Source organism: Armigeres subalbatus, chromosome 2, assembly GCF_024139115.2.
Source record: "Armigeres subalbatus isolate Guangzhou_Male chromosome 2, GZ_Asu_2, whole genome shotgun sequence".
In the NCBI taxonomy this organism is placed as follows: Eukaryota; Metazoa; Arthropoda; class Insecta; order Diptera; family Culicidae; genus Armigeres; species Armigeres subalbatus.
The window spans coordinates 105,938,141-105,951,507 of NC_085140.1; the positions used below are offsets into that span (position 1 = coordinate 105,938,141).

The 13,367-nt window shown below is 40.6% G+C and overlaps 1 protein-coding gene across 1 annotated transcript; it reads right to left on the bottom strand.

Annotated features, from left to right (window-relative positions):
• Positions 1–576: 576 nt before the first annotated feature.
• Positions 577–12,390, bottom strand: LOC134210586 (ATPase ASNA1 homolog). The gene is made up of 5 exons (XM_062686698.1): positions 12,264–12,390; positions 12,063–12,189; positions 11,706–12,005; positions 1,242–1,500; positions 577–1,180 (listed from the first exon to the last, which is right to left on the bottom strand). Exons 2-5 carry the CDS (start codon positions 12,173–12,175, stop codon positions 836–838), a joined length of 1,017 nt encoding a protein of 338 aa, XP_062542682.1. The 5' UTR covers positions 12,176–12,189; positions 12,264–12,390; the 3' UTR covers positions 577–835.
• Positions 12,391–13,367: the final 977 nt, after the last annotated feature.

Genomic DNA, 13,367 nt, shown 5'->3' on the forward strand with positions numbered 1-13,367 from the left:
TGGGCAGGACGGTCTTGAAACCTTGTTTCTTTGAAGGAAGTGGAGAATTCAGAGACTCCCCCTTCCTCTTGTTTTTGTTAATACTCATTGCTGAGCGTGGAGACGTGACCTTCTAAGAGGTTTTTTCCCACGAAGATCCCGTTAATTTTGGCTATTACGAAGCTTTTGCTTAAGCTGTCTACAACTTCTTAGGGAATTTGCCTATCACTTGAACATTCTAAACCCCCGATGAATCCGCCGGCAACTGGGCCGTTAACTGAACGGAATCGATAAGACTCAGCAATTATTGCCACGTCGCACATTGCTTCTGTTGCCTACTGTCACAACAGTTGCTGTGCTGTGTCGCAATGATTGAGGTTTAATTGCTATGAAAATTGCAGTCCATTTCATCTTCTTTAACTACTTATCAAGCAGCACGGGTCCCATGATACATTAGAATTAGGCTCACCAAAATAGTGGTCTTCTGCCACCGGAACAAATAATCCGTGACGTAAGTCGATTTGACGAAGGAAACTCATAATAGGAGGATTACGTACGAGTTCTAAGGATTTTCTCTTTCACCAGAAACCAGAAATGTTTTGAATTTACAAATATATTACCCGAAATTTGATTTCGTGTTGGAACGAAACATATCAAATAAATATCGTACAAGAGCATACCTTGCTTATGTTCCAGCAAGAATATAAATTATAGGTGATTTAGTACCCACAATCCCATTTAATTAAAGGCTTGTAGAAACATGGAAAACACAATGTTGCGAAATAAAAAAAACGATAACCTGGAATTTTCACACTTAGTTTCACCTTAGTCATTCCCAAGTCCGCCATGCTTTCTACTATTTGTCCTGCGGTGAAGAACCATTTGGACAGTACGGCTTGATCAGGTTCTCGGAGAACTTTTTCACATTTTCCGCCCCACGAACCTCTTTGTCCAACAAAGGCAGTTTCACCACGTGGAAGTCCTCGTACAAATCGGCTATCTGATCCAGATACTTCTCCTGTACCTTGTAACGGGCGGAGCACATTGCACAAGGGTCCTGCCCTTCCCGACGGAACAGCAACTGATTCACGATGATGTTGTGCGTGTCAATGCCGCACTTGGTCAGCTCCTGCACCAATCGTTCCGTTTCGTACAGCGACAGGAACTCGGCAATGCACACGCAGACGAAGGTTGTTTGATCCTGGAAAAAGGATAAGATGAAATGAGTATCGAAAGTTTTCTCTCGCGACTTATCAACTTACGGGATTCCGAAATTGTTCGTTCACCTGACGAATGATGGTTAACATTTCCTCCAGTTTGCTCGTCAGCGTGTCCGCGTTGAAATCCTGCATGCCGAACAACGATCCCATTTGCGATATGAATGGGGCCAGCTTCATTTTCAATCTAAGTAACTTCCCTAGACCCTTCTCTACCACCTGGGGAAACGAGAGTAACCGCAGCGTGTGGCCAGTGGGGGCCGTGTCGAATACCACTACCGAGAAGTTCATAGCCTTTACTAATCTGAGAATGAGTGGAAAAAAGCATTTCTTCATGATTAGTAACAGCAAGAAGTTGATTGTCAATAGGACGAGTTATTATGTACCATCCCAATTAATTCCAAAACTCGATTTAACTTTTCTTAATTTGAACTCAACAGTTAGGTCGTCTTCAGTGTTACGTACTTGACGACACATTGAAGATAACCTCGTTTGAGGTTAAAATACGTATCTTATCTATAAAGTTATAAGAGCATCATTATCGGTCGCGAGCATTTTAATCACCCGCGCAGCGCTTTCATTTTAGTTTCGTCACTTGTTTCCGTATCGGTCACTATTTTCGGCTCTCAATTTGGTTGCTGTATTCCGTACCGGTGACGTTTGACAGTTGACAGTTCATCAAATAGCAGCGCTCTTATCGCGCTACCAAATTTGGTCACCTGTCAGTCGCGCTACTGTTATAGCAGCGCGTTTAGTAGCGACCGGTAAAGTGTCAAGTAATGATACTGCGCTGCCAAACGGCTTAAACTCACCACCGGTAATCTTGCTCTAATCAAGCAGTGGAATTAAATATTATAGTACACTCTGAAAAATCTTCATGTCATATTTACCTGAAAACAAATGTGGTTCTCATCCACCATACTTTTCACGTAAGAGTGACCTAAATGGCATGTAACCTGAACAAAATTTTACCTCGTTGAGTTACGTGATTTATCAGGTGAATCTGACTGGATTTTCCAGTACTAATGACGTGAAGTTTGAAAGTAGTTACGTGTTTGATCAGGTGAACTTTACGTGATTTCTACGTACTGGTTACGTGAAATTTCAGTAAAAGCTATATGACATCAGGTAACCACTACATGGTTTGAAATATATTGCAAAATTGTTTTTTAATGAATGCAAAATAAGCTATACACAGAGAAAAAATAAATTGTGTTTCTGAAAATTTCACACTTTTATTATAAAAAGATCGAAAATGTAGTTAATTTGATTAATGAAACTCTAAATGTGAGAGAAAAACTTTTTATTTGAGAAATTATTTCTAAACAAAAAACTGTTATTTCAACAGTTGAAATTTTTCTTTTGACAGATCAAAAGATTTCAAATAAACATGTTACTTTCTAAAAATTTGGCAACTGTCATTCTATATACTTCTTGTTTTGTCATTTGTAACTGCAAAAACAGTTTTAACTGAGGAGAGAAATTTGAACAAATTAATGGTAAAAATTGAAGTCAGTATATTTAACAAGAAACCGAAATACATTCCGTTTTGAATTTTAATTACGGATAATCTTCGAAACTTCGATTATAACCGGTCAGCTGCGTGAAAAACGAATCTCTAGTGGGGTTTCTAAACACCAGCAGAAGATGTCCTCTCTGATGGCTCCGGAATCGGCACGGCAAATGAAAATTCTAAGGTGGGGTTTGTAAAATACTTTTCTTATGGACTGATTTATTATTTTTACTATTTACATTTTAGGAAAAGTATACACACATGGCGAGAACATGAAAAGCTTGGCAAGAACTGCGGTAAGAATCTCGGAACAGCACTCTCGTGATCTTGTCACTGCGAAAGGTGGCCTTCGGCGTAGGGCCGTCTCCCACCGCTTACCATGAAGTACGATCTGCTGCTGCGTCCGCCGTTTGGCTGCGAGTACCATAACCAGGGTGAATGGGATCTGGCACCGCAATTCCAGCGCTATAACATGGTACCCTAGAACCCGGATCCCTTGCAAGACGCAGAACATAAACATGACGATACAATAAATAAAAGTTTTACTATAAGTCTTAAAATTTATTTTGGCATTTAATTGGAATTAAAAATGCACAACGCTTTGAAAGTATCACTGTTGATTTCAATGTAATATATACAATTAGTTTTGAGAGGAAAATGTCATTTTGAAAAGTAAAATACACATTTAGTTTTGAGGGAAAACTGTTATATTGAAAAGTCGGCTCTTGTTAAAGTTCTTCCCGATGTGACATTTTTGCAATTGTAGATTTAACAATTCTATACTTTCTACTGAAAATCACTAACGAATTTTCTTGTTTTTACTAACGTTTCTTTGGATTTTACCAACTTTTTTTTTTTGTGTGTAGTGACTGCCTGCAGCCGTAAACAGGAGACTTCTTCGCATTGTTGATGCACTTGATGCAGGCGGGTGCTAAGGTGTCAAATATTTGTTGCCTCAAATCAAGCGAATGCCGACGGCACTAACACTACGCCGTAGTCTATGAAAAATAAACACTGCAGTAAGTGAGAATGTTCTGAAACGCACAAAGTTTGGATAATGCCAGAAACAACTGTTTCTGCTCAGCACAGAGTTTTTTCTACCAACATACTTATTTATCTGCATATTTCGCGTACGGAATAAAGTGAAAACACTACATTTTTTTAGATTTGGTGTATTTTTGTTCGTTGCAATCTTTAATTTAATATGTGCTTTCGACACCACTCTCTCTTGTAAAAATGGTAAACAATACAAATTTTCACAAATACCACGACAATTTATGTAAGTATATGAGCATTTTGACATTGGAGTATAAATTTATGCGCCAAATAAGAGGGTACTGTCATACTTGCCAAACTCCATATGAAAAAAATTCGTTGTCCCCCCTCTTACTTAATGCGCTGAACTGCATTTGATGCAGAATGATGTTTTTATCATTAGACAGAAAATGCTGTCATTCGGCCATTGCGCTTCGGGAAAACACTGTTGGAGAACAAATCAGTTACTGAAAAATGTCGAATAAAATTTATTAGATTTGTAGAAAAAGATGAAACTAGTTTCTTTCTCAAAAATTGCTGCTATTTCCGCTGTTAAATCAAGCAAAAAGTAGTTCAGTCTTGGCAGTTGAAATCTGGAATAGAAATGTTCTACTAACGCTACCGAAAACGGTAGTTATAGGCTTCATGTAGCTTCATCTTCTTCCATATTACTTTCTACGAATCTTATAAATTTTATCCGACTTCCGCTGATTTTTTTCCAAGGAGGGAACATGCAGGTTCGGAAAATCCCCGCCTAGTTGCACATGAAATATCGCTTACCTCTGCAAATCTTCTAATTATGTTTAGGTTATGTGTCTTTTATTCTTACGTGAGTATCAAGTCACTCTCACGTGAAAAGTATGGTGGATGAGAACCATATTTGTTTTCAGGTAAATCTGACGTGAAGATTGTTTACAATGCTAGTTTTCCGCAAATATCGAAGCTGCAATCACACTAACACAATTTCACTTTAATTGTTTACGAGTACATACAAACATATTCACCAAGATTTTTAGTAAAAGTTACGTGAATTTCAGGTCAACATTACTAACATCACGTAACAATCGTCGTTTGTTCAAGACACATCAGTTACGTGATTTTTCACGTGAATATGACGTGATGATTATTTAGAGTGTACTAACTTGGCTTATAACAAGTAGATTTTCCACTGAAAAAATCTTGATAATTTTAACCAGGAAGTCGACCTTAGAGATTAAGGTATTGACGATTAAAGGTTGCATGAAGAAGAAGAAGTCGAAGGATGATATTAGAAAAATATTGCACGGGGAAGCATACGGGAAGTTTTTTAAAACTCTTCTCAGAAATTCTAGGAGCAATTTAATTAAAAACGGTTAGCAGTACGGGGTTGGACTTTCCTTCTACTGCATAATAAACGCAATTTTTCGATTTCAAATTTTATTTTATGATATCATACTTGATACACAGTATAAGAAAAGTCCAACCCCGTACTGCTTTCCGTTTTTAATTAAATCGCTTCTAGAATTTTTGAGAAGAGTTTTAAAAAAATTCCCGTATGCTTTCCCGTGCAATATTTTTCTAATATCATCCTTCGACTTTTTCTTCTTTATGCAACCTTTAATCGCCAATATGTATTTGCTTTTCCAGTAGTTTTGTTGAAAGGCTATCATTATTTCCCTTGAAAAACGCACACTACACCTGTTGTATTTGTATTACCTTTGTATAAGTCACCTTGAAATAAACAGTTAGTATCATGACACCGCACTGTGTACATCATTAGAACATGGTGTCAGAAGTTTATTGAATTTGTTGAGAAATCGCATTTTGGATAACTAGTTTACGGATTCGGGTCGAAGGCGAATTCGCGGACAATCGCCGGATAGTGGAATCTCGAGGTTTACTTGACGATCGATTTCGGTTTCGATTTTACGAAAAAGTACTCAACATAACCAAAAATGAGCGGCATTCCGGTTCCAGCACCCCTGAAACTGGGAGTAGATGATGAGGAGGCGGTGAAAGTTTTTAAGCAACAATGGAACTATTATGCTTTAGCAACAGGGGTGGATGACAAACCAGACAATCAACAAGTTGCAACGTTGATGGCGGTCATGGGTGTCGAAGGAGTAATGCTAGTGGAAGAGCTGGGACTCACAGCACAGGAAAAAAGCCAAACAGCAACAATATTGAAAAAAATTGAAGAACACTTGGTTCTAAAGCGAGATAAGCGAGTTGAGCGAGCCGAATTCAACACAATTTGTCAACGCGACGACGAAAAAATAGAAGATTTTGTGAAACGTCTGAAGAAGAAAGTGGCCTCGTGTGGTTATAGCGAAGAACAAAGAGAGGAGCATCTAAAAGATAGGATCATTGCCGGTATTCACGACCACCAAGTACGGAAAGAACTTTTGCGAGCAGGGAATATTTCACTGGCAAACATGCTGAAGAAGATGAAGGAATACCAGCAAATCGAGAATTTGGCCCGAATGTACGAACAAATGTCTAATCCGAAAAGTTCTGGTGAAACGTCACGTGAAGCGTACAAAGTTACAAAAACAACGAAACTGGAAAACCCGTGTCGTTATTGTGGTGGTAAGCACAAAAAGGAGAAGGAAAAATGTCCAGCATACGGCAAAAAATGCCTAGGCTGCGGTAAGATGAATCACTTCAAAAGAGTGTGCCGATCTAAACAATTTCGAAAAACCCTTTCCCGGAGGAATGTGCGACAGCTGGAGGAAAGCGAAACAAGCCTGGACGATTATGACAGCGAGGAGCAGTGCGAATTTGTGGACATAGCAATGGTAGATAGCGAACGTAACATGGATTCGGACAAGATAATGGTGCAATTGAAAGTAGTGGGCAAATATAACAGGATTCGATCTCGATCTCGAAGTGATGCTTAAAAATGGAACTACCACACTATCTTTCATAGTGGTCAAAGAAAAGCGTCCTCCGTTGCTGTCTTCGAAAGCAGCCATCGATTTGGGAATTATCAAAGTACATGATATGTACAATGTAAGCACGCTACGGAAAGAATGTGAGCACATCATGAGTAAGTACGCAGATGTTTTCGAAGGTGAAGGCTTATTCCATGGCACTTTCAAAATTGAAATAGATACCTCTGTTGCAGCAGTACAGCAAAAGCCACGGCGAGTCCCTCTTGCGTACGTGCCTGAGCTAAAAGCAAAAATCAAGGAACTGGAAAAGAAGCAAATCATCGAACCAGTAAATCGTCACATGGATTGGCTGAGCAATCTGGTTCTAGTGAAACGAGGAAACAAGCTACGATTATGTTTGGACCCACCGGAACTGAATCGAGCCATCAAGCGCGCAAATCACCAGATTCCGACGGTGGAAGAAATACTTCCGGATTTCGCAAAAGCCAAAGTGTTCTCCGTTTTGGATGCGAAAAATGGATTTTGGCATCTGAAGCTAGATGAATCAATTCAGATCTCACCGCATTTTGGACACCAATGGCAGTATACAGATGGAAAAGGATGCCATTCGGCGTTTCGTGTGCTCCAGATATTTATCAAAAGGCTCAGCAACAGTTGATATCAGGACTTCCTGGAGGTGTCTGGCAGATGACGTCATCATTTTCGGATGTGGTGATATAGTCGAAGAAGCTATGGTAGACCATAACGGCAAATTACAGGCAACTTTGCAGCGGTTCAGAGAACGTGGTTTGAAACTAAATCGTTCCAAAATGAAAATTGCTCTCACATCCGTACCTTTCTTCGGTCACGTTCTGACGGATAACGGTGTCCAGCCCGACTCTGCAAAGATTTCAGCAGTTTTGAACATACCGACACCGAAGAACAAGAAAGAATTGATGACGTTTCTGGGATTAACTACCTATCTGGGAAAATTTTTACCGAAGCTAGCAGACATTAGTGCTCCGTTGCGTAAACTAACCCGAGACAAGGTCGAGTTCAATTGGAGCGATGAAGCAGAACACTCTTTCCAGCAGATTAAGCGTTTGGCAACGCAAACGCCAATTCTTCGATACTATGGTGCCTCAGAAGAGTTGATCATACAGTGCGATGCAAGTAAGCTAGGTGTAGGTTGTGCATTATTGCAGAAAGGACGACCCGTAGCATATGCTTCAAGAACGTTGACGAAAACAGAGAGCAACTATGCACCCATCGAACGTGAATGTTTAGCAATAGTTTTTGCGTGTAAGCGTTTTGATCAATATATAGCTGGACGACAAGCAGTGGTAGAGTCTGACCATAAACCACTGGAGGAAATATTCAAGAAACCAATTACTGATGCGCCCTTGCGACTTCAACGAATGAGAATGTCTCTGCAACGTTACGATATCACTGTTCGGTACAAAAGAGGTGCAGATATGCACATTGCTGACTTGTTATCAAGGACGGCAACAAGAGATGAGGCATCGAAGATGTCAGATGCGGAGACATTGATTGAAGGAAAAATAGATGCGGCGTTCCTGGAGATAGCTAGTACGAATGTGGTTGAATTCATAAACATGTCCGACGAGAGGTTCAAGATCATAGCACAAGCTTCTAAGGCAGATCAAACACTTTGCAAACTTTCTCGGACATTGGTAGACGGATGGCCGGAAAGAAAAGAAGATCTGGACGACGATTTGCATCGTTACTGCGCTATAAAAAATGAGTTGTCTTTGCATCAGGGTGTAATTTTCAAATCTGATCGCATTTTAGTACCGAAGAACCTTCGTAATCAGTTCATCGAAAAACTCCACACAGCACATTTGGGAATTGATTACACGCTCAGGGCGGCACGTGAATCGTTATATTGGCCAGGAATGTCGGAGCAGATAACAAATTACATAAGAAACTGTGAAGTATGTATGACGTTCGGAAGAAGCCAAAGCCGGAAACCAATGATGTCACATCCAATTCCCGACTATCCTTTAGAAAGAGTGAACATTGATCTTGGAGAGGTTCATTTATTCATTTATTTAGTTAACATCTAAACAGATAACACTGAATCAACAATTTTACGCCACAATGTACGGTTCGAGGCCGCATCTCTCCATCCTCGGATACGCCCCACGCTCGCCAAGTCGTTCTGCACCTGGTCTGCCCATCTCGCTCGCTGCGCTCCACGCCGTCTCGTACCTGCCGGATCGGAAGCGAACACCATCTTTGCAGGGTTGCTGTCCGGCATTCTTGCAACATGTCCTGCCCATCGTACCCTTCCGGCTTTAGCTACCTTCTGGATACTGGGTTCGCCGTAGAGTTGGGCGAGCTCATGGTTCATTCTTCGCCGCCACACACCGTCTTCTTGCACACCGCCAAAGATGGTCCTAAGCATCCGTCTCTCGAATACTCCGAGTACTTGCAAGTCCTCCTCGAGCATTGTCCATGTTTCATGGCCGTAGAGGACAACCGGTCTTATTAACGTCTTGTACATGACACATTTTGTGCGGTGGCGAATCTTTTTCGACCGCAGTTTAACTCTCTTGTTGATTGTTCGTTGCTTATGATTTTTAAAGGCTGGCTTGCAGGGCCTGACACCAAACCCCCTAAATTTCCGGAGGACCATTCCTCCTTATTTCCGGTGGACCATGGTGTACAGTTTCACTTAGAGTCCCTCGCTGGCACTCGGACGATGATCAGCCGCCCCTAACATGGAGAACAGACGCTGTTGTGAGCCGATCCTGACATGGAGAACAGACGCTCAATAAGATTTGCACCTCCGGAGAGAAGCAAACCCCCCCTTCCCTGTCAGCATACGACCATAGTTCCCACCGGGGTTGGTTACCCGATCTTCCCTAAGGTTGCTCATATCCCGGCCAGCACCGCGGGGAGGTAGGGATAGGAGTTACTGGGTAAGAGGCTAAGGACCGCGAGATGGGATCTATTTTATTCCTTCAGGTACGCGAAGTACCAATGGTACGCTTTACCCAGCATTTGCCGTGCCTTGGAGAGGTTATGCAAGATGGAAAAAAATTCAGATTATGGTAATAGCTGATAGCTTTTCCGATTTCATTGAAGTTGATTTCCTCCGAAATGCCAAAACGAGATTTGCAAAGGCCACTTCGCTAGACATGGAACACCGGAAGTGGTTGTTACGGATAATGGAACTCAATTTGATAATGCAGAATGGAGAAAATTTCAACTGGAATGGGGATTCAGTCAGGTTACCTCTGCGCCATACCATGCTCAAGGTAATGGTAAATCTGAGTCAGCTATAAAAACTATGAAACAGTTGTTCCGGAAGTGTTCAAGGAGTGGTACGGATTTCTGGAAGGCCTTATTGCAGCATAGGAATACACCTAACGCCGTAGGATCGAGTCCCAATCAGCGCCTTTTTTCAAGGGATACGCGAAGTGAGATTCCTTTAATTACGAACAAGTTACAACCACCGAAGGCGACACAGGTTAAGCAGAAAATAACAGAAAAAGGTCAAATAATCAAGGCAAGTTACGACAAACGAGCAAGAGAACTACCGGAGCTATGTGAAGGAGATAATGTATTTATCCAGCGGAGACCAGATATAACCGCAGAGTGGGAGAAAGCCGTTCTATTTAGGAAGTTCCCGGACTTGTCCTACGGTTTGGAGACTCAAGACGGAAGAAGATATCGCAGGAGTGCTATACATGTCAAGCCCAACAACAATCATCAGAAGCAGCAGGAGGAAAGTGATCGTTGAAAGAAGCAACGTCGGCTGCGAGTCATGTCTTCAAAAGATACGATTATAAGAAACACACACACAACTATGAAGAGGAAGCGACAACTGACGATCGGGAGGAGGATCCGGTGATCGATCACAATAACGAACAGTCAATAGAGGGAGTGAAAGACAAACATATTTCCAAGGGAAGATCTACGCGAGTAATACGAAAGCCTGCGAGATTTTCAGATTTTGTTTGATATAATTACAATGATTCATGTAATTTGTATTCATTAAAAGGAGGGGGATGTTGTATTTGTATTACCTTTGTATAAGTCACCTTGAAATAAACAGTTAGTATCATGACACCGCACTGTGTACATCATTAGAAAACAACACCCAGTCCTTTTTTACACGGGTGGGTTTTAGTCGATTCTTTAGCCTTAATGAAACTATGAGTTAACCCCATGAAAAAAATCACAATAAATCAAAGAAAATTTATGGGGTATTTAAAAAGCTGTGAAAAATCAGATTAACAGGGCAATTAAAGAATACCAACCGTGTAAAAAAAATATTGGGTGTATTCACAGTAGCCTTTGGAGACCTACAGTGCTAGGACTACATCATCGACGTCACAGTGGCGACGTATCATGAAATGCCACAGTAGCGACGCGCACGACGTTAGCTTTCGTCGTGCAACAAAATAATCCTGACGATATCGTAGAAGGAAGACTTCATACCAATATTCTTCAAGCGGCAGCTACCATGCGAAGATTTTTATTAATCCTTTGTAATAAAGAATTTGAAGTAACGTGTGAAGGCGTTATAAATGTTATTATTATCAATTCAGTGCAAAGCCGAGTTATAGCCGCTAACAAAGTTGGATTTTTCTCACAATCCATACGTTAAACCTAACTTCGGAAGTGGTGCGCTGTTTTCATTTGGTGATGTGCTATACAGCGCACCACTTCCGAAATTAGGTTTAACGTATGGATTGTGAGATAAATCCAATTTCGATAGCGGCTATAATTCGGTTTTCTACTGAATTTATAATACTATTAGTTTATTTGAGACGCCATCGTGTTCTCAACAAGTCCATCTACCATGACGGCTGCGCGACTATCCTCGTGGTAGACATACGGCGCGAAGAAACCGAATATAGGTAGGTATTGCGTCGTGCAATGTTATGACTATATTTTTTTCGCTTTCTTCATACGACGAGAATGACCATTGTCAGCCCTGTATATACTAATCAACTCAGCTCGACGAACTGTTAATGATTGTCTGTATGTATGTGTGTAAGAAAAATCGTCTAGTAGAACCGTCGGAAATTACAATTGGTAACTAAATATTGTCTAAACTCTCAACATTTTACTCACTTCATCACCTCGGCGTAGCTCATGGCCTCATCAATTCCGGGCAATGCTCCAATAATCTCCTGGAACACACCCTTGCTTAGCTTCATCGCCGAGTTCTCACCCTCAAAGTACTCGTCCGGCAGCTCGTTCAGCCCGACATTGGGATCGATCTCCATGGCAAACATATTGTCGAACCCATTCACCTTGCTCGGAACCTTTGTGAACTTCTGGTCAAATGCATCCGAGATGTTGTGCGCCGGATCGGTCGATATGATCAGCACCGACTCGCGCACCTTCGCTAGCTGCACGGCCAAGCTACAACTGTTCAAACAATGCTCCGACTCGTATCGATAATTTAGCAAAACGCAAATAACAGACCTGCAAGTTGTTTTGCCTACACCTCCCTTTCCACCGACAAAGATCCACTTCAAAGAGTCCTGGTCGGTGATGTTTTCCAGACTCGGAGCGAGTGGTTCGAAATCCGTGTCCATTTTAGTATTGAATACTGGAAAAGTGTTAATTGAAATCAAACCGTGAAGCAATGAAAACAAGAAATTTGAATGACTTTCGTAAATTTACCTGATTATTAATCCTAATAACACGTCTTTCTATCTCAATCTGGAACAAATTCCGCAAATTTCACCCGCGGGTCGCGAGATTGACAAAAGTTTGACAAAAGCTGGTCGTCCCTGTCTTGTCAAAGTGCAACAAAAGAGATAGATTTTGATGTTTATTTGTCCAGTGTAAAAATATGGCAACAGCGCGAACAGACAACAGCGCCACGGAGAACCTCAAAACTCATTAAAGGTATACACTCACTTTGAAGAATAATGGATCTACTCAAAAAAGAGTAACTATGTTTTACTCATAGAGATAAGCGCAATATTTCAAAAATGTGGCATTTTACCTTCTTTAGAATTGATTTTGTTGAAATGGGTAAAAACTCTCATTTTGAGATGGATCTAGATGGAAATAATAAAAATGAGATTTTGCAGGTTTAAAGAAGAGTACAACAAATAAAATTCTCTAACTCGATTATTTATTTTCAAATACATTTTACGCGTTCAACATTACAAAGTCTTTAAATATGATATTTTGTCCATAGAAATAACCCTCATCTTGGTCTTGTTGAAGAGCGCTTCCATCGGTTCCAATCCTATTGAATAATGAAATAAACTGTAGGTTATTTACATTCAATTGAATTGATTTCAGTTACTTACGTTCAAGTGTTTCTATTATTTCCGTAAAACAGATCACAATAATTCAAAGAACAACGCCAGCACAACTAGCTAAATTTCCGAACAAAATCTACTTTTTCACCCATTTATGGGTTTCAAATTAAACGTTTTGAATTGGTCAACTTTCTCAAAATGGGTATTTTTCACCCATTTCAAGTTTCAAAATTTCCCCATTTCTGACAGCTCAATAAGATCCAAAAATGGTTATATTTTTACTCATAAATGAGTTTACGAAGTTATCCGTGATAGGAAACAATGAGACAAGATTCTGCGTCGAATGCAATCTGTTGCGAGCGAATAGATGAAGTCTAAGTGCTATAAAAGAGAGCTAGACTTTTTGACGTAGGACTACGTCTGTGTTTTCTATATTGGGGTACACTTTACGATTGCGAAAATCGGGGACCGTCACGAAAATATGATAGACTTTGAACTTTAATATCTCAGC